At 33.4% G+C, this 21507-nt stretch overlaps 3 protein-coding genes across 3 annotated transcripts; 1 reads left to right on the top strand and 2 right to left on the bottom strand.

Annotated features, from left to right (window-relative positions):
• Positions 1 to 257: 257 nt before the first annotated feature.
• LOC136349781 (collagenase 3-like) lies at positions 258 to 1829 on the bottom strand. Its single transcript, XM_066301508.1, has one exon. It carries the CDS (start codon positions 1827 to 1829, stop codon positions 258 to 260), a length of 1572 nt encoding a protein of 523 aa, XP_066157605.1.
• Positions 1830 to 2726: 897 nt separating this feature from the next.
• Positions 2727 to 4116, bottom strand: LOC136349780 (uncharacterized). Its single transcript, XM_066301506.1, has 2 exons — positions 3757 to 4116; positions 2727 to 3680 (listed from the first exon to the last, which is right to left on the bottom strand). The coding sequence occupies exons 1-2, from the start codon at positions 4114 to 4116 to the stop codon at positions 2727 to 2729; spliced, it is 1314 nt and encodes a 437-aa protein (XP_066157603.1).
• A 3973-nt stretch (positions 4117 to 8089) lies between these two features.
• LOC136349779 (uncharacterized) lies at positions 8090 to 9307 on the top strand. The gene has a single exon (XM_066301505.1). It carries the CDS (start codon positions 8090 to 8092, stop codon positions 9305 to 9307), a length of 1218 nt encoding a protein of 405 aa, XP_066157602.1.
• Positions 9308 to 21507: the final 12200 nt, after the last annotated feature.

Below are 21507 nucleotides of genomic sequence, written 5' to 3'. Positions count from 1 at the left end.
GTAGAGTTACTTATTACAATGCCAACTCTTCCGTTTGAAGAGCAGCTATCAACAATGCTAACTCCACCGTTTGAAGAGCAGCTTGAAGAGCAGAGAAGAGACGATGAGGACTTTAGCAATTTTCTACAATGCTCTGAAACACTAGATTTTGTATTTTGTAAGCATTGTTATCATGTAACTAGGTTTCATGAATTAAGTATACTTTGTAAGGGTTGTAATAAACCTGCTAATTATATACCATATAACGTGTGTTTTATTTATTTATTTATTTTCATTATTTTAGTAAGTAATAATTTCAACTGCTCATACAATGATATTGAAGGACATGGTATATTGAAAATATTTAAATTGAATTTATCTGATTTTCTTAGAGAATTTGTAAATTCATCATACTCAAAATACCTATTATTTTGAAAAAAATATAACAAGCCATTAGTAAAGCGAAAGACGCTTTCTATCGATGAAGGTATACCATTAAAATCTTTCGATATATAACCATAATAATCAACAATAAAATTATAATCATTATCGTTAATTATAGCATAATAGTTTTCATCGAAAAAATAGATAATTTTCCCTGTGTAAGTAGCGACTGCAGCCCTCAGCTTTTGATCATTGAATGGTATTTTAAGGCTAGAAAGACTTACCGTCTTAATTAAATTGTAATTTTTATTATTAACAACATAAATGACCTTGTCAACAATTAAAATTACATCTCCATTTACTCTTTGATATACAGCTGTAATTCGGTTAAATTTAGGTAAAAATGGAAATACAGAGTAAATTGATATGCTATTTGCCTGCATCTTTTTCGTTATCATATCCATAATCCATATTCGATCTAAGTGTAAAATATATAAATTTTTATGCATTATTAAGAAAGTCAAAGGGTGTTCTTCAAAGTTACAAACATCATCATCATCGTGGTTATTTTTCAATTCATTTTTAATTGTTGTTGTTGTTGTTGTTGTTGTTGTTGTTGTTGTTGTTGTTGTTGATGGGGGCAAAGAAGAAGTGCTTGTTTCGAAATGTTTTGGTGCGATCGCCTTTCCGTACAAATGTTGAATTATTACAATGTCGTCTTTATCTAAATTCATTTGTGTCTTGTAGTATGGAAACATGATAGCATTAGGAACAGCTGAGTGTCCTAAACCGAGCACGTGACCTATTTCATGTATTAAAACCCACAGTGCACTATAACTATCAGCTGGCACATTGTCATCCAAACCAAAATACCAAGATTCTGAGCTATCTAAATGAATTTCAAGACATGTATTGTTGTGTTTGTGATTTGCTGAGGGTGTATAAGCATGACCTAAAGCACCACCCCGCCCATCAAATTGATATGGGCAATCCCCAGTCAAGCATCTGGGGTTATTCCTGTGGTTAAGTTTTCCAAACGAAATAATTAAATCAGGATTTTTGTAGTCATAAGGAAATTTTAAGTCAGCTACATCACTCCACACTTTGAACGCTTTTTCTGCAACAGTTTTTATATAATGACTCTGAGGATAAGTTACATACCACTTTATTGTAGATTTAGACCATTTTCCAAGTGCTGAAAAAGCAATATTATCATCTTTTACTCCACATCGTGGTGTCTCCATTAATTTTAATGTTTCATTGTTAGGAGTTCCATCTACTGGCAAGTTGTAAAACTCCTGAAATGATATGAGCGCCTCTGATTGATTAATATTAATTAACGAATTTTCATTTGAAGTGTTGTTTACATAACCATATTTTAGCAGATAGTCAAATACGTTTACGTTTATTTTCGTTTGAGCAAAACCTCCACTAATAAACAAAAAACAAACTATACGACTGACCATTCTGCAGCTTAACCACTCGCTGTATGAGAAAAAAAACGCTGAATCGTGCCTTTAATTATATATCATTGATCTACAGCGTATTAGTCATTTAAAAGCCAGTATAATTTTAACAATTTATTCCCAAGTCATGTAGAATTTTATTTTTATCATAATACAAGCATTCCCTTAAACAATAAGTTTCTATATTCATATTTACACAGCAAAATTTTCTTAAAAGAGATTCAATAACATCCTTTGCAATATGATGCTCACTTATAAAGTCCCTAAATACTCTTATAAAATTAAGATAAAACTTTTGAAAATCTAACATTCTAAATGAGTTAAGTTTGTTATTTATAAAGTAGTCATCTATAACACATAAATCGCATACATTGCTTTCAGTTAAAAATAAAGGAATCTCGTTATTTGTTATGACTAAAAGCTTGGATTTATCTACAGACTGGTAGGTGGAGATTATACTGCTACCTGAAGACACTTGCGCAACTGAAGATATATCATCTTTTCGGAAATAGTTATCCAAAAACCAATAAAGGTTGGCCACAATGTTTTTCCACTCGATTTCACTGAAATAAAGGACATCACTTCCTACTTGTATTTGTATTGCAGGTGTAAAGTCTTGAAACATGTTTAAACCTGCTGAAATATCAATTCCACTTGAAAGACATGTAAATGTTGAGTTCAACACATAGTGGTTTGATATAGCGTTATTGCTATTACATCCTTTTGGCAAACTATTTTTAAATACTTCATGTTCATATTTAGTTAGTAGCTCATCAAGTTCACAATTCATTATTTGAGAACACATATTGCTTCAGATGAATTGAAAATACTACTACTACTTAACTTTCTAAAACTGATGTTTAAAGTAAGGTATAAACAGATCTAGCGCAAGCGTAGTTACAATTTATTATCATCACTAATCCAGCTGTTATGAGATTTATCAAACCCAAGCCATTTGACATAGACTTTATTGCCACGCTTGCGTATTATTTTCTCCACTAAAAATACATCGGGCTGTTTAGTTTTTTGCAGTTCATACTTATAGAAAGCGCCCTTTATAGGTCTACCAGTTTGATCTTCTAGCAAGTATGTTACTGGGTTTGTAAGTTGAACTTTCACAATACTAAATAACTCAGTGGTCCAGTTCGGTAAATAACCTTTTTCAAAAATATGCTTGTTTTTGCTGATACGTACTAAATCTCCAACTTTAAATTTTCGTGATTTTTCAACAATTTTAATATGATTATAGGCTCTAGATAATATTTCCTTTTCATTATTCTTATTGATTGCTATAGGTTTAACGTTTGTTGTGGAATGTTTAGTTTCGTTGTACTTTTTTATAACATCAGATAATATATCCACCCATTTGTAATTACCATTCAAACTGAACAATTTATACAATTTTTCTTTAATAGTTCTAATACAGCGTTCTGCAATAGCAGCCTTGGTGATGCTAAACGTGCTATAATGATTAATGGTCCACTTTTTCATTAATTGTTGGAAATTAGTATTGTAAAATTCTTTTCCATGATCTGTAGCAAGATTTTTTGGAGATATTTTTGATTCTTTTAATATCTTAGAAAAAGCGTCAGCAACTTCAGCACCCGATTTAGACTTTAATGGTTTAGCCCAAATGTATTTAGAAAAACAATCGATAACTATAAGGAAAAATTTATATTGCCTGTTTTCTCTACTATACATATCCATTTGAGCAAGATCAGCTTGCCATGAGTCGTTTAATCCTTTTATAATTGTACGCCGTCGGGGAAATTTTCTTCGTGATGGTTTATGTAGCTCCGTAATAAGCTGAATTTTTTCTTTAGACATTAGTGCTAGGGGTGCAGACCTCGTCTTTAAAACACAAGATTTTGTACTGTTTTTGAAGATGGTCTATCGTAGTTTCATGCTGCTTAAGTATATCACGCACACTAGCAACTTCATCTCCAATCGCCTTCATTATAACTCTAGAGCTCTCTAAATTATAAGACATAGTAGATTTAACTTTATCCATGGTAGTTTCATGTCGCTTAACTATATCACTCAGACTAGCAACTTCATGGTTATGGCTATCTAAATTTTCCCTCATCATCATTAAGGTGGATTGTAATAATCTATCTACATATTCCTTATTAGTTGCGTCATTTTCATCTATAGGTGGTTTTAAATTACAAATTCTCAAATTTCCATTATCAATATCACCGTTAGAGGTGCGCGATAATGTGGATTTTATTACGGTGGTGATTTTATGCTTCTTAGCGGAATGGCGTCCAAACTTATCGAGACTCATTTTAAAACTTAAACCAAATAGTAAACTGAAGTTGTTAAATAACCTTAGATTCCTTAAGTTCCTCAATAATTGATAAAATTTCATTTTCATGCGAAGTGTTTCCCGCCTGTTTTGACGCATATAGCAGTCGCAGTCGATCAACTAATTCATTTACATCATCCCAATAGACATACTCAATTGGTTTCGAATTATAAGTAATCATATCTTCACCTCCTCTCCCCTTCTTCACACTATTTGATAAAGATGATGATGATGATGATGATGACATCGTGAGTAACTTACGTACAATACCGACATATTTATTTCCAGTATTTCCTTTTATTTTCCCAGAAGGATTGAAGTCAACTCTGTACACGTGACTTTGATTAAGAATGTTTCCATAGTTTTCCAAATCTTGAGTACTATACATAGAAGGTTCTTTGTAAAATACTAAATTATAGAGACCTTCAGTTCCTTCAAATTGCGAATTATCTAATATTATGTCATTATTATTATTAAAACTGAGCTTAGAACGGCCTAAGGTCCATTTATTCGTATCAGAGTTATATTTTGGTCCGTAAGTTATATCTATTTGCGGCAAACCTTTTGAATAATCTGTAATATACTTTTGAGTTATGCTCCCATATTCGTTGGAAGTAGTTGAAATATCTGGAGACTCATACTCATAGTCACTAGTCTCATAATCGCTTTCTTGCTCCTTTGGTGTGGCGTTTAATATAGAACCTTCTGCTTTAGGTAGTTGTTCTCGCAATGAACTGACTTTTTGATTATCTGATGATAATGTTTCATCGCGTCTGTGCTGCGGCTTTATAGACCCTTTCTCTTTTAGGAATTGTAATGATGGGTGCCAGTTATTGTGCAGATTATTTTCTTGTTGCTTAATGAGTATACCGATAGGATCTATTACAGGCTTAAATAATTTATTCAAAGTTTTATCATCCTCAGATCTACCTAATTGTAAGGCTTGATATTTTTTTCGAACGTTTTTTATTAATTCAACTATTTTCTTCTTACGGGCAGCGGCTGCTTTACTTAGCAGTTTCATAATGAATGAATATACGATTTTACCTTCAGAACAGTTTTATATATTGATCAAACCCTTTGCGATAGCGACCATCATTTAAATCAAAATCCTTCATAATTATTAAAACTCCATATTTATTATCATTCCAGCACTCGGAGCACATTTTTTTAAATACATCATAACTCATGTCTGGTGACACGTGTTCATCAAAGGCATGTTTGAGATTAACATCATCTTGTTTAAATAAAATTACTACGTTACAGTTATCTCGAATCAACTGTTTAGGTATCTTAGAGTAGGTTTGGCAAATATAAACCACATCAATGTTCTTATGTCGACCCATTGAGAAGAACGTGCGTATTTTATCCTGCTTTTCACATGCAATATCATCAAATATAAATACAGAATTCTTTTTGGCATTTTCAAAATCAATTAACTCATCGTTATCGGTGAATGGAAAATATCCTATACCATCCACTTTTTTCAGAACCTCCTGTAATAAAATATACTTAGGTTGGAACAGAGATTTTGAGTACACATAAACATTTTCAAATCGCAGACCATTTAAATTAAACAACAGAGATAAGAACAGGTTTGTTTTACCACAACCACTTCGACCGCAAATTATACCGCGAAAATAATTTGACAATAATTTACTATGATTAGTATTTTCAAAGTCTTTAAAATCTAAATTTTCAATTGATAAGCTCATATCTTGTGGTACTACCTTCATCTTTGTAGATGATGCAACTGATGAGCGAAAGCAAGGAAAAGAGTATAAATAAACAATCCTGCTAAATAGTAGTAGTAGTGGGTATGTTGACTTTCGAAGAGCGGACCGGAACTGGATTTGTTAACTCATTGATTAATAAATTGCCCTTTGAATTGCATTTCCCTTCCATGCAGTTCTGCGGTCCAGGAACACACTTAAAAAAACGGATATCTCGAGGTGATAAGGGTATCAACCCACTGGATAGTGCGTGTAAAGAACACGATATTGCATATAGTAAAAGCAATTCTTTAGTTAACCGGCATAAAGCTGATGAAATACTAGAAAATAAAGCTTGGGATCGTGTTAAGGCTAAAGATTCGAGTTTTGGTGAAAAAACTGCAGCTTGGCTTGTTACAAATACTATGAAAGCTAAACGAAAAATGGGTATGGGAACTAAAACGAATAAAATGAAATCCTTCCAGGTCAAAAGAAAAAGGGGTATGGGAATTAAAAATAATACGATGAAGTCGAAATCCTTCCGTACCCACATATTAAGACCAACATCCAAGATTCTGAAACGATTACTAAAGAATTCGAGTGGTGAAAACTATGATAAAAATCTACGGAAAACATCAATCCTCGCCCTTCGTGCAGCTCGTGCAGCTGTAAAAAAAGCTGGCGGAAAACAAAACTTTCGGATACCTCGCATTATCCCCTTTAGCCCTGAAACTAAGAAAAGCGGAGGGATCTTACCTTTCCTACCAATCCTTTCAGCATTAGGAGCTTTAGGAGCACTTGCTGGAGGAGCTTCTACAGTAGCGAGAAATGTTATTGAACTCAAAAATGCAAAAAATAAAATGATGGGTGATAGCAAGAAGGCTGCTACAGAAGAAGAAATTGGGAAAAAAGGCTCAGGACTTTACTTGCGAAAAACTCCTCGTGGATTTGGATTGTATTTAAAAAAACAGTTCTCAAAAAACTTCCAATAGTGCTACCCAGACATGCGTTAACTAATTTTGAAATATTAAAATACATCAAATTGCTTCAGATACCATTCTTTAGAGGTGTTTTTATGCGAGATAGTCTACCATATAAGGTTAATATTAATGAATGTGGTATAGTTAACTTAGACTCTTCAAGCCATAAAGGAACTCACTGGGTAGCATATCTAAAACGGGGTGATATAGTGACGTATTTTGATAGCTTTGGCCACTTAAAACCACCTAAGGAACTAGTTAATTATTTTGGACGTGACGTCAAAATAATGTATAATAAAAGGCGTTATCAAAAATTTAATTCTTATAATTGTGGTCATCTTTGTATATATTTTCTATATAAGGAGCAATAAATGCTTTAGACACACAATTATGTCTCTAATTTTCACTGTGAAGAGTCGATCATCAATATTATCTATAGATTTTCCTACACCTTTACAGTTAGATCCTAATTGTCAATACGGGTTAGCATTGATAGGATTTCACTCTTATAATACAGTGCCTAATATTGATGAAGATAATAATAAGTTTTATTATTTAGTTAACGGAGTGTCTAAAACGATTAGTATACCACCGGGTGTCTATGAAATTACTGATATAAATAGTAACCTACAAGACCAGTTTACACCGCAGTTAAACAGGAACCAGATAATTAGAGAAGGTGATGGAGAGGCGTTCTTCTTCTTAAAACCGAATAATAATACATTAAAGTGTGAAATTTTTCATAAAAATTTTGACATCGATTTTAGACCAGAAAAATCGCTAGGAAAAACTCTAGGATTCTCTAGGAAACTTCTAAAAGCCGGACATATACACACATCAGATTTGCCAGTTAATATAGTTAAAGTTCGAACCATTCATATTGATAGTAATATAACTCAGGGAGCGTATTACAACAGTCAACCTTCACACACCATCTATGAATTCCCAATAAACAGCGACCCAGGCTTTGCTATCGATGAGATTCCTCGAAACTTGATTTATTTACCAGTGATTAGGTCAGATATAAATAACATCACACTTCAGATTCTAGATCAAGACTCTAATAGCGTTAACTTTTGTGGTGAGGAAATAATTATTCGACTTGAATTAAAGAAATGGTCTTAGTTGTGGGGTCGTATAAAAAAGATATAATTCATTTTAAGCGGTCAGTATCATATCTGCAGAGCCCACGCTCACGCAACAAGAACTTACGTGGTAGACTAACCAGAATAAACAGTTTATTTTTAAAGTCACTCGGATATGTTATCAGCCCAAATTTTAGATATTTACAAAAACCCTATAAATGATGATTCTATTAACCACCTCGAATTCCGGACCTATTTACCGTTTATCAAGTCATTCGAAAACAATGATATTATTGAAATATCTGTAAACCGCAACGATGCATGGGTTCTATTGTGCAACGCTGCTTTATCAATTAAAGGAAAACTTGAAAAGGAAGGGTCAGGTGATGTTAAATTTGTGAATAATGCAGCAGGATTCTTCTTCGACTCTATTACTTACGAACTAAATGGCATTGAAGTAGAACATGTTAAAAACCCTGGTATTGTTAGTTTGATTCGAGGTTATTTATGCTACAACAAAAATGACTCAAATCGTTTAAGGGCGGCTAGTTGGAGTTATCCAGATCATGTTACTACTAACACAAATGGAAGTTTTTATATGAGGATTCCCTTAAGCCACTTTTTAGGCATTTGTCAAGATTATCAAGTAGCCATAAGTGGGAGACATAATTTGAGATTAGTTCGATCAAGAAATGATAATAACTGTGTTTTAATCACTGGAAATGATAAAAAGGACACAACATTTAAATTGACAATAGAAAATATTGAGTTAAAAGTTAAACATATCATTCCTAACGATATTATCAAAGTGGAGCTACTTAAATCCCTAAAGGAAGACAGGCCTATTTTAATCCCATTCCGAAAATGGGAACTTCACGAATTACCAAGTCTTAATGCGAACTCAACGAAGGAAATTTGGTGTGTAAAAACTACAACTACTGTAGAATGCCCTCGATACATTATAGTAGCATTTCATACAAACAGAAATAATCTAGCTATGAAAGACATAACCTTGTTTGATAACTTAAATATAAGTGACATCAGACTGTTTTTGAATGGGGAGTACTACCCATATGAGCGTATGAATTTAAATTTTACTAATAATGACTACGCAGATGTTTATTATAATTACACAGAATTTGCCTCAAGTTTTTTTAACTCTGCTGAAAGAAAAGAGACGCTTCTAGACTTTCCCGATTTCAAAACACACGCTTTATTTGTTATTGATTGTTCGAGACGTGATGAAAGCATAAAATCATCGGCCATTGATGTTAAGGTGGAAATTGAAACTAGAGAAGGTATACCTGCCAACACAAAAGGATACTGCGCAATTATTCACGATTGTATAATAGAGCAATTACCACTTACTGAAGTTGTACGAAAAATAAATTAATAAAAATTATTTATTTCAACAATTTTGTTACATCATTTTTTTTATTTTAGCGCTTTAAATTTCTCTTACACATAGCACATTTGGATTGGGGAGGTGGCGGGCCATCAATATGTGTTTGAGATTCAGGATGGTTGTAGTGAACGAAACATGGTAGTCTTGTTCTTGCGATAAAATCCTTCCTATAGTTATATGGTAGTTTTCCCCATATATTCAGCAATGCTATTGGTTCAACTATCTCCTGGTAAAAAATGAGTGGAAGCGATTCAAGTTCCTCTATCGTGCAATCTTCTAAATCCAATTTTCTACCAAAAAACTTGGTCAATATATTCTTCATGTTGCAACGTACAGCACGTAGTATTAACTGAATTGAAATAATTCGAATCTATAATTTGTTTGATATGTATATTAGTTATTGATAGTATAAGGTGGTAGTGGCAAATTTCTGACTATCCAATCGTGTATATTGTTGCAAATGGTTACGGCACACATTAAATTTGTAGTGGCAATGTGATCTAAACACATGGGATATTGTTGGCATTGAAGAGGATCCCATCCCCAATTGTATGTTTCTAAGTCTATGAGTTGTGGTTGAGGGTGTTCATATGGGGAGGAGGACTTTAGCATCCTTTCTAGAAACTTCGTTAATCTGCACCCCCTCACATACACATAATCACAGCCACATAGTTTGTCAATCAATATTTTCTCGAGTTCACCTGATGGAATAAATCCTGAGTTATAATGAAGTCCGTGAATGTATTTAGTTGCGCGGTTCACACATTTTTTGTTCCTTCGGGAAAGCGATTCGTATGGTACCGGCGATTTAAACAAGTAGTGACTTGTTCTTACACCATCTCGAATCGCTACCTCTTTCACGTAAAACAATTCGTTCGATAAATAAAAACCTTGAATGTCCACGGCTAGGATCTTCATTTTATAGCGGTTTACGTAATACCCATTCTCATCTATGATTTGCTTATATAATAATCATAGTGACCGCAAACACAACATGTCAGAACTCGATTTTTTTTTACCCCACACAAACAACTCGATAATTCCCACAGCTTACTGCCCCACAGCTTACTACCCAAGCAGCCGGCGCAGCAACAGTAGATAGGGGTCTTTTAGTAACACACACATATACCACATTAAACCGAATAAACAAACAGCCCGTTCTAGCCGACTCGGAATTCAAACCAATCTCTCAACCCAACGCTACCGGGTTCCAATCCTCCTCCTTCGGCACAACTTTTTTCATTTAAACCTGAAGCAATAACGTTCCCGTTAACGGGCATTAATTACCCACTTACGCTAACGTTATTGAACTAGAACCCGCTTTGCCCCTGACGCAATAACCAGAACCCGCCCCCTGGCGCAATAACGTTACCGTTAACGGGTATTAATTACCCCACTCATGCTAACGCTATTGAACCCGCCCCTGGCGCAATAACGTTACCGTTAACGGGTATTAATTACCCACTCACGCTAACGCTATTGGTCCAGAACCCGCATTGCTCTACTACTGAGGTTCAAAGTTTGAAAAGTCAAAAAAGTTGTATGTTGAACACATAAAGTACTATTTATCTTGGAAATTCAACAAGATGCAATCATGATGTGTTGTGACATCTTCAAAATCTCGTCGAGCTGATTAATTGGACACTTTCCTTAACAAATTTGATACTCATTTGCCGAAGTTATCGAGGTTCAAAGTTTGAAAAGTCAAAAAAGTTGTGTGTGGAACACATAAAGTACTATTTTTCTTGGAAATTCATCAAGATGCAATCATGATGTGTTGTAACATCTTCAAAATCTCGTCGAGCTGATTAATTGGACACTTTCCTTAACAAATTTGATACTCATTTGCCGAAGTTATCGAGGTTCAAAGTTTGAAAAGTCAAAATAGTTGTGTGTTGAACACATAAAGTACTATTTTTCTTGGAAATTCAACAAGATGCAATCATGATGTGTTGTGACATCTTCAAAATCTCGTCGAGCTGATTAATTGGACACTTTCTTTAACAAATTTGGTCCTCATTTGCCGAACTTATCGAGCTTCCAAATCTGAAAAGTCAAAAAAGTTGTGTGTTGAACACATAAAGTACTATTTTTCTTGGAAATTCAACAAGACGCAATCATGATGTGTTGTGACATCTTCAAAATCTCGTCGAGCTGATTAATTGGACACTTTCTTTAACAAATTTGATACACATTTGACGAAGTTATCGAGGTTCAAAGTTTGAAAAGTCAAAAAAGTTGTGTGTTGAACACATAAAGTACTATTTTTCTTGGAAATTCAACAAGACGCAATCATGATGTGTTGTGACATCTTCAAAATCTCGTCGAGCTGATTAATTGGACACTTTCTTTAACAAATTTGATACACATTTGCCGAAGTTATCGAGGTTCAAAGTTTGAAAAGTCAAAAAAGTTGTTTGTTGAGCACGTAAAGTACTATTTTTCTTGGAAATTCAACAAGATGCAATCATGATGTGTTGTGACATCTTCAAAATCTCGTCGAGCTGATTAATTGGACACTTTCTTTAACAAATTTGATACACATTTGCCAAAGTTATCGAGCTTCAAAGTTTGAAAAGTCAAAAAAGTTGTATGTTGAACAAATAAAATACTATTTTTCTTGGAAATTCAACAACATGCAATGATGATTTGTTGTGACATTTTAATGATCTCGTCGAGCTGATTAATTGGACACTTTGTTTAACAAATTTGGTCCTCATTTACCGAAGTTATCGAGCTTCACAGTTTGAAAAGTCAAAAAAGTTGTGTGTGGAACACATAAAGTACTATTTTTCTTGGAAATTCAACAAGACGCAATCATGATGTGTTGTGACATCTTCAAAATCTCGTCGAGCTGATTAATTGGACACTTTCTTTAACAAATTTGATACACATTTGCCGAAGTTATCGAGGTTCAATGTTTGAAAAGTCAAAAAAGTTGTGTGTTGAACACATAAAGTACTATTTTTCTTGGAAATTCAACAAGATGCAATCATGATGTGTTGTGACATCTTCAAAATCTCGTCGATTAATTGGACACTTTCTTTAACAAATTTGATACACATTTGCCGAAGTTATCGAGGTTCAATGTTTGAAAAGTCAAAAAAGTTGTGTGTTGAACACATAAAGTACTATTTTTCTTGGAAATTCAACAAGATGCAATCATGATGTGTTGTGACATCTTCAAAATCTCGTCGAGCTGATTAATTGGACACTTTCTTTAACAAATTTGATACACATTTGCCGAAGTTATCGAGGTTCAATGTTTGAAAAGTCAAAAAAGTTGTGTGTTGAACACATAAAGTACTATTTTTCTTGGAAATTCAACAAGATGCAATCATGATGTGTTGTGACATCTTCAAAATCTCGTCGAGCTGATTAATTGGACACTTTCTTTAACAAATTTGATACACATTTGCCAAAGTTATCGAGCTTCAAAGTTTGAAAAGTCAAAAAAGTTGTATGTTGAACAAATAAAATACTATTTTTCTTGGAAATTCAACAACATGCAATGATGATTTGTTGTGACATTTTAATGATCTCGTCGAGCTGATTAATTGGACACTTTGTTTAACAAATTTGGTCCTCATTTACCGAAGTTATCGAGCTTCACAGTTTGAAAAGTCAAAAAAGTTGTGTGTGGAACACATAAAGTACCATTTTTCTTGGAAATGCAACAAGATGCAATCATGATGTGTTGTGACATCTTCAACATCTCGTTGAGCTGATTAATTGGACACTTTCTTTAACAAATTTGGTCCTCATTTGCCGAACTTATCGAGCTTCCAAATCTGAAAAGTCAAAAAAGTTGTGTCTTTGAGCACCTAAAGTACTATTTTTCTTGGAAATTGAACAAGATGCAATCATGATGTGTTGTGACATCTTCAAAATCTCGTCGAGCTGATTAATTGGACACTTTCTTTAACAAATTTGATACTAATTTGCCGAAGTTATCGAGCTTCACAGTTTGAAAAGTCAAAAAAGTTGTGTGTGGAACACATAAAGTACTATTTTTCTAGGAAATTCATCAAGATGCAATCATGATGTGTTGTGACATCTTCAAAATCTCGTCGAGCTGATTAATTGGACACTTTGTTTAACATATTTGGTCCTCATTTACCGAAGTTATCGAGCTTCACAGTTTGAAAAGTCAAAAAAGTTGTATGTTGAACACATAAAGTACTATTTATCTTGGAAATTCAACAAGATGCAATCATGATGTGTTGTGACATCTTCAAAATCTCGTCGAGCTGATTAATTGGACACTTTCCTTAACAAATTTGATACTCATTTGCCGAAGTTATCGAGGTTCAAAGTTTGAAAAGTCAAAAAAGTTGTGTGTGGAACACATAAAGTACTATTTTTCTTGGAAATTCAACAAGATGCAATCATGATGTGTTGTGACATCTTCAAAATCTCGTCGAGCTGATTAATTGGACACTTTCTTTAACAAATTTGATACTCATTTGCCGAAGTAATCGAGTTTCAAAGTTTGAAAAGTCAAAAAAGTTCTTTGTTGAGCACGTAAAGTACTATTTTTCTTGGAAATTCATCAAGATGCAATCATGATGTGTTGTAACATCTTCAAAATCTCGTCGAGCTGATTAATTGGACACTTTCCTTAACAAATTTGATACTCATTTGCCGAAGTTATCGAGGTTCAAAGTTTGAAAAGTCAAAATAGTTGTGTGTTGAACACATAAAGTACTATTTTTCTTGGAAATTCAACAAGATGCAATCATGATGTGTTGTGACATCTTCAAAATCTCGTCGAGCTGATTAATTGGACACTTTCTTTAACAAATTTGATACTCATTTGCCGAAGTAATCCAGTTTCAAAGTTTGAAAAGTCAAAAAAGTTCTTTGTTGAGCACGTAAAGTACTATTTTTCTTGGGAATTCATCAAGATGCAATCATGATGTGTTGTGACATCTTCAAAATCTCGTCGAGCTGATTAATTGGACACTTTCTTTAACAAATTTGATACTCATTTGCCGAAGTAATCGAGTTTCAAAGTTTGAAAAGTCAAAAAAGTTCTTTGTTGAGCACGTAAAGTACTATTTTTCTTGGAAATTCATCAAGATGCAATCATGATGTGTTGTAACATCTTCAAAATCTCGTCGAGCTGATTAATTGGACACTTTCCTTAACAAATTTGATACTCATTTGCCGAAGTTATCGAGGTTCAAAGTTTGAAAAGTCAAAAAAGTTGTGTGTTGAACACATAAAGTACTATTTTTCTTGGAAATTCAACAAGTCGCAATCATGATGTGTTGTGACATCTTCAAAATCTCGTCGAGCTGATTAATTGGACACTTTCTTTAACAAATTTGATACACATTTGCCGAAGTTATCGAGCTTCAAAATTTGAAAAGTCAAAAAAGTTGTGTCTTTGAGCACCTAAAGTACTATTTTACTTGGAAATTCAACATCATGCAATCATGACGTGTTGTGACATCTTCAAAATCTCGTCGAGCTGATTAATTGGACACTTTCTTTAACAAATTTGATACACATTTGCCAAAGTTATCGAGCTTCAAAGTTTGAAAAGTCAAAAAAGTTGTATGTTGAACAAATAAAATACTATTTTTCTTGGAAATTCAACAACATGCAATGATGATTTGTTGTGACATTTTAATGATCTCGTCGAGCTGATTAATTGGACACTTTGTTTAACAAATTTGTTCCTCATTTGCCGAAGTTATCGAGCTTCAAAGTTTGAAAAGTCAAAAAATTTGTGTGTTGAACACATAAAGTACTATTTTTCTTGGAAATTCAACAAGACGCAATCATGATGTGTTGTGACATCTTCAAAATCTCGTCGAGCTGATTAATTGGACACTTTCTTTAACAAATTTGATACACATTTGCCGAAGTTATCGAGCTTCAAAGTTTGAAAAGTCAAAAAAGTTGTGTGTGGAACACATAAAGTACTATTTTTCTTGGAAATTCAACAAGATGCAATCATGATGTGTTGTGACATCTTCAAAATCTCGTCGAGCTGATTAATTGGACACTTTCTTTAACAAATTTGATACACATTTGCCAAAGTTATCGAGCTTCAAAGTTTGAAAAGTCAAAAAAGTTGTATGTTGAACAAATAAAATACTATTTTTCTTGGAAATTCAACAACATGCAATGATGATTTGTTGTGACATTTTAATGATCTCGTCGAGCTGATTAATTGGACACTTTGTTTAACAAATTTGGTCCTCATTTACCGAAGTTATCGAGCTTCACAGTTTGAAAAGTCAAAAAAGTTGTGTGTGGAACACATAAAGTACTATTTTTCTTGGAAATTCAACAAGACGCAATCATGATGTGTTGTGACATCTTCAAAATCTCGTCGAGCTGATTAATTGGACACTTTCTTTAACAAATTTGATACACATTTGCCGAAGTTATCGAGGTTCAATGTTTGAAAAGTCAAAAAAGTTGTGTGTTGAACACATAAAGTACTATTTTTCTTGGAAATTCAACAAGATGCAATCATGATGTGTTGTGACATCTTCAAAATCTCGTCGATTAATTGGACACTTTCTTTAACAAATTTGATACACATTTGCCGAAGTTATCGAGGTTCAATGTTTGAAAAGTCAAAAAAGTTGTGTGTTGAACACATAAAGTACTATTTTTCTTGGAAATTCAACAAGATGCAATCATGATGTGTTGTGACATCTTCAAAATCTCGTCGAGCTGATTAATTGGACACTTTCTTTAACAAATTTGATACACATTTGCCAAAGTTATCGAGCTTCAAAGTTTGAAAAGTCAAAAAAGTTGTATGTTGAACAAATAAAATACTATTTTTCTTGGAAATTCAACAACATGCAATGATGATTTGTTGTGACATTTTAATGATCTCGTCGAGCTGATTAATTGGACACTTTGTTTAACAAATTTGGTCCTCATTTACCGAAGTTATCGAGCTTCACAGTTTGAAAAGTCAAAAAAGTTGTGTGTGGAACACATAAAGTACTATTTTTCTTGGAAATTCAACAAGACGCAATCATGATGTGTTGTGACATCTTCAAAATCTCGTCGAGCTGATTAATTGGACACTTTCTTTAACAAATTTGATACACATTTGCCGAAGTTATCGAGGTTCAATGTTTGAAAAGTCAAAAAAGTTGTGTGTTGAACACATAAAGTACTATTTTTCTTGGAAATTCAACAAGACGCAATCATGATGTGTTGTGACATCTTCAAAATCTCGTCGAGCTGATTAATTGGACACTTTCTTTAACAAATTTGATACACATTTGCCGAAGTTATCGAGGTTCAAAGTTTGAAAAGTCAAAAAAGTTGTGTGTGGAACACATAAAGTACTATTTTTCTTGGAAATTCAACAAGATGCAATCATGATGTGTTGTGACATCTTCAAAATCTCGTCGAGCTGATTAATTGGACACTTTGTTTAACATATTTGGTCCTCATTTACCGAACTTATCGAGCTTCCAAATCTGAAAAGTCAAAAAAGTTGTGTCTTTGAGCACCTAAAGTACTATTTTTCTTGGAAATTGAACAAGATGCAATCATGATGTGTTGTGACATCTTCAAAATCTCGTCGAGCTGATTAATTGGACACTTTCTTTAACAAATTTGATACTCATTTGCCGAAGTTATCGAGGTTCAAAGTTTGAAAAGTCAAAAAAGTTGTGTGTGGAACACATAAAGTACTATTTTTCTAGGAAATTCATCAAGATGCAATCATGATGTGTTGTGACATCTTCAAAATCTCGTCGATTAATTGGACACTTTCTTTAACAAATTTGATACACATTTGCCGAAGTTATCGAGGTTCAAAGTTTGAAAAGTCAAAAAAGTTGTGTGTGGAACACATAAAGTACTATTTTTCTTGGAAATTCAACAAGATGCAATCATGATGTGTTGTGACATCTTCAAAATCTCGTCGAGCTGATTAATTGGACACTTTCTTTAACAAATTTGATACACATTTGCCGAAGTTATCGAGGTTCAATGTTTGAAAAGTCAAAAAAGTTGTGTGTTGAACACATAAAGTACTATTTTTCTTGGAAATTCAACAAGATGCAATCATGATGTGTTGTGACATCTTCAAAATCTCGTCGAGCTGATTAATTGGACACTTTCTTTAACAAATTTGATACACATTTGCCAAAGTTATCGAGCTTCAAAGTTTGAAAAGTCAAAAAAGTTGTATGTTGAACAAATAAAATACTATTTTTCTTGGAAATTCAACAACATGCAATGATGATTTGTTGTGACATTTTAATGATCTCGTCGAGCTGATTAATTGGACACTTTGTTTAACAAATTTGGTCCTCATTTACCGAAGTTATCGAGCTTCACAGTTTGAAAAGTCAAAAAAGTTGTGTGTGGAACACATAAAGTACTATTTTTCTTGGAAATTCAACAAGACGCAATCATGATGTGTTGTGACATCTTCAAAATCTCGTCGAGCTGATTAATTGGACACTTTCTTTAACAAATTTGATACACATTTGCCGAAGTTATCGAGGTTCAATGTTTGAAAAGTCAAAAAAGTTGTGTGTTGAACACATAAAGTACTATTTTTCTTGGAAATTCAACAAGACGCAATCATGATGTGTTGTGACATCTTCAAAATCTCGTCGAGCTGATTAATTGGACACTTTCTTTAACAAATTTGATACACATTTGCCGAAGTTATCGAGGTTCAAAGTTTGAAAAGTCAAAAAAGTTGTGTGTGGAACACATAAAGTACTATTTTTCTTGGAAATTCAACAAGATGCAATCATGATGTGTTGTGACATCTTCAAAATCTCGTCGAGCTGATTAATTGGACACTTTGTTTAACATATTTGGTCCTCATTTACCGAACTTATCGAGCTTCCAAATCTGAAAAGTCAAAAAAGTTGTGTCTTTGAGCACCTAAAGTACTATTTTTCTTGGAAATTGAACAAGATGCAATCATGATGTGTTGTGACATCTTCAAAATCTCGTCGAGCTGATTAATTGGACACTTTCTTTAACAAATTTGATACTCATTTGCCGAAGTTATCGAGGTTCAAAGTTTGAAAAGTCAAAAAAGTTGTGTGTGGAACACATAAAGTACTATTTTTCTAGGAAATTCATCAAGATGCAATCATGATGTGTTGTGACATCTTCAAAATCTCGTCGATTAATTGGACACTTTCTTTAACAAATTTGATACACATTTGCCGAAGTTATCGAGGTTCAAAGTTTGAAAAGTCAAAAAAGTTGTGTGTGGAACACATAAAGTACTATTTTTCTTGGAAATTCAACAAGATGCAATCATGATGTGTTGTGACATCTTCAAAATCTCGTCGAGCTGATTAATTGGACACTTTCTTTAACAAATTTGATACACATTTGCCAAAGTTATCGAGCTTCAAAGTTTGAAAAGTCAAAAAAGTTGTATGTTGAACAAATAAAATACTATTTTTCTTGGAAATTCAACAACATGCAATGATGATTTGTTGTGACATTTTAATGATCTCGTCGAGCTGATTAATTGGACACTTTGTTTAACAAATTTGGTCCTCATTTACCGAAGTTATCGAGCTTCACAGTTTGAAAAGTCAAAAAAGTTGTGTGTGGAACACATAAAGTACTATTTTTCTTGGAAATTCAACAAGACGCAATCATGATGTGTTGTGACATCTTCAAAATCTCGTCGAGCTGATTAATTGGACACTTTCTTTAACAAATTTGATACACATTTGCCGAAGTTATCGAGGTTCAATGTTTGAAAAGTCAAAAAAGTTGTGTGTTGAACACATAAAGTACTATTTTTCTTGGAAATTCAACAAGACGCAATCATGATGTGTTGTGACATCTTCAAAATCTCGTCGAGCTGATTAATTGGACACTTTCTTTAACAAATTTGATACACATTTGCCGAAGTTATCGAGGTTCAAAGTTTGAAAAGTCAAAAAAGTTGTGTGTGGAACACATAAAGTACTATTTTTCTTGGAAATTCAACAAGATGCAATCATGATGTGTTGTGACATCTTCAAAATCTCGTCGAGCTGATTAATTGGACACTTTGTTTAACATATTTGGTCCTCATTTACCGAACTTATCGAGCTTCCAAATCTGAAAAGTCAAAAAAGTTGTGTCTTTGAGCACCTAAAGTACTATTTTTCTTGGAAATTGAACAAGATGCAATCATGATGTGTTGTGACATCTTCAAAATCTCGTCGAGCTGATTAATTGGACACTTTCTTTAACAAATTTGATACTCATTTGCCGAAGTTATCGAGGTTCAAAGTTTGAAAAGTCAAAAAAGTTGTGTGTGGAACACATAAAGTACTATTTTTCTAGGAAATTCATCAAGATGCAATCATGATGTGTTGTGACATCTTCAAAATCTCGTCGATTAATTGGACACTTTCTTTAACAAATTTGATACACATTTGCCGAAGTTATCGAGGTTCAAAGTTTGAAAAGTCAAAAAAGTTGTGTGTGGAACACATAAAGTACTATTTTTCTTGGAAATTCAACAAGATGCAATCATGATGTGTTGTGACATCTTCAAAATCTCGTCGAGCTGATTAATTGGACACTTTGTTTAACATATTTGGTCCTCATTTACCGAAGTTATCGAGCTTCACAGTTTGAAAAGTCAAAAAAGTTGTATGTTGAACACATAAAGTACTATTTATCTTGGAAATTCAACAAGATGCAATCATGATGTGTTGTGACATCTTCAAAATCTCGTCGAGCTGATTAATTGGACACTTTGTTTAACATATTTGGTCCTCATTTACCGAAGTTATCGAGCTTCACAGTTTGAAAAGTCAAAAAAGTTGTATGTTGAACACATAAAGTACTATTTATCTTGGAAATTCAACAAGATGCAATCATGATGTGTTGTGACATCTTCAAAATCTCGTCGAGCTGATTAATTGGACACTTTCCTTAACAAATTTGATACTCATTTGCCGAAGTTATCGAGGTTCAAAGTTTGAAAAGTCAAAAAAGTTGTGTGTGGAACACATAAAGTACTATTTTTCTTGGAAATTCAACAAGATGCAATCATGATGTGTTGTGACATCTTCAAAATCTCGTCGAGCTGATTAATTGGACACTTTCCTTAACAAATTTGATACTCATTTGCCGAAGTTATCGAGGTTCAAAGTTTGAAAAGTCAAAATAGTTGTGTGTTGAGCACGTAAAGTACTATTTTTCTTGGAAATTCAACAAGATGCAATCATGATGTGTTGTGACATCTTCAAAATCTCGTCGAGCTGATTAATTGGACACTTTCTTTAACAAATTTGATACTCATTTGCCGAAGTAATCGAGTTTCAAAGTTTGAAAAGTCAAAAAAGTTCTTTGTTGAGCACGTAAAGTACTATTTTTCTTGGAAATTCATCAAGATGCAATCATGATGTGTTGTAACATCTTCAAAATCTCGTCGAGCTGATTAATTGGACACTTTCCTTAACAAATTTGATACTCATTTGCCGAAGTTATCGAGGTTCAAAGTTTGAAAAGTCAAAATAGTTGTGTGTTGAGCACGTAAAGTACTATTTTTCTTGGAAATTCAACAAGATGCAATCATGATGTGTTGTGACATCTTCAAAATCTCGTCGAGCTGATTAATTGGACACTTTCTTTAACAAATTTGATACTCATTTGCCGAAGTAATCGAGTTTCAAAGTTTGAAAAGTCAAAAAAGTTCTTTGTTGAGCACGTAAAGTACTATTTTTCTTGGGAATTCATCAAGATGCAATCATGATGTGTTGTGACATCTTCAAAATCTCGTCGAGCTGATTAATTGGACACTTTCTTTAACAAATTTGATACTCATTTGCCGAAGTAATCGAGTTTCAAAGTTTGAAAAGTCAAAAAAGTTCTTTGTTGAGCACGTAAAGTACTATTTTTCTTGGAAATTCATCAAGATGCAATCATGATGTGTTGTAACATCTTCAAAATCTCGTCGAGCTGATTAATTGGACACTTTCCTTAACAAATTTGATACTCATTTGCCGAAGTTATCGAGGTTCAAAGTTTGAAAAGTCAAAAAAGTTGTGTGTTGAACACATAAAGTACTATTTTTCTTGGAAATTCAACAAGTCGCAATCATGATGTGTTGTGACATCTTCAAAATCTCGTCGAGCTGATTAATTGGACACTTTCTTTAACAAATTTGTTCCTCATTTGCCGAAGTTATCGAGCTTCAAAGTTTGAAAAGTCAA

This window comes from Euwallacea fornicatus, unplaced genomic scaffold (assembly GCF_040115645.1).
Source record: "Euwallacea fornicatus isolate EFF26 unplaced genomic scaffold, ASM4011564v1 scaffold_66, whole genome shotgun sequence".
NCBI lineage: Eukaryota > Metazoa > Arthropoda > Insecta > Coleoptera > Curculionidae > Euwallacea > Euwallacea fornicatus.
Note: the sequence above shows the minus strand (reverse complement) of the source record. Positions and strands in the feature narration are given on the sequence as shown.

Coding starts and splice junctions, on each gene's coding strand:
- LOC136349779 (XM_066301505.1), top strand. CDS start 8,090: ATGTTATCAGCCCAAATTTTAGATATTTACAAAAACCCTATAAATGAT.
- LOC136349781 (XM_066301508.1), bottom strand. CDS start 1,829: ATGGTCAGTCGTATAGTTTGTTTTTTGTTTATTAGTGGAGGTTTTGCT.
- LOC136349780 (XM_066301506.1), bottom strand. CDS start 4,116: ATGAGTCTCGATAAGTTTGGACGCCATTCCGCTAAGAAGCATAAAATC. Junction 3,681..3,756: donor TTGGAGATGAAGTTGCTAGT/GTGCGTGATATA, acceptor TGTGTTTTAAAG/ACGAGGTCTGCACCCCTAGC.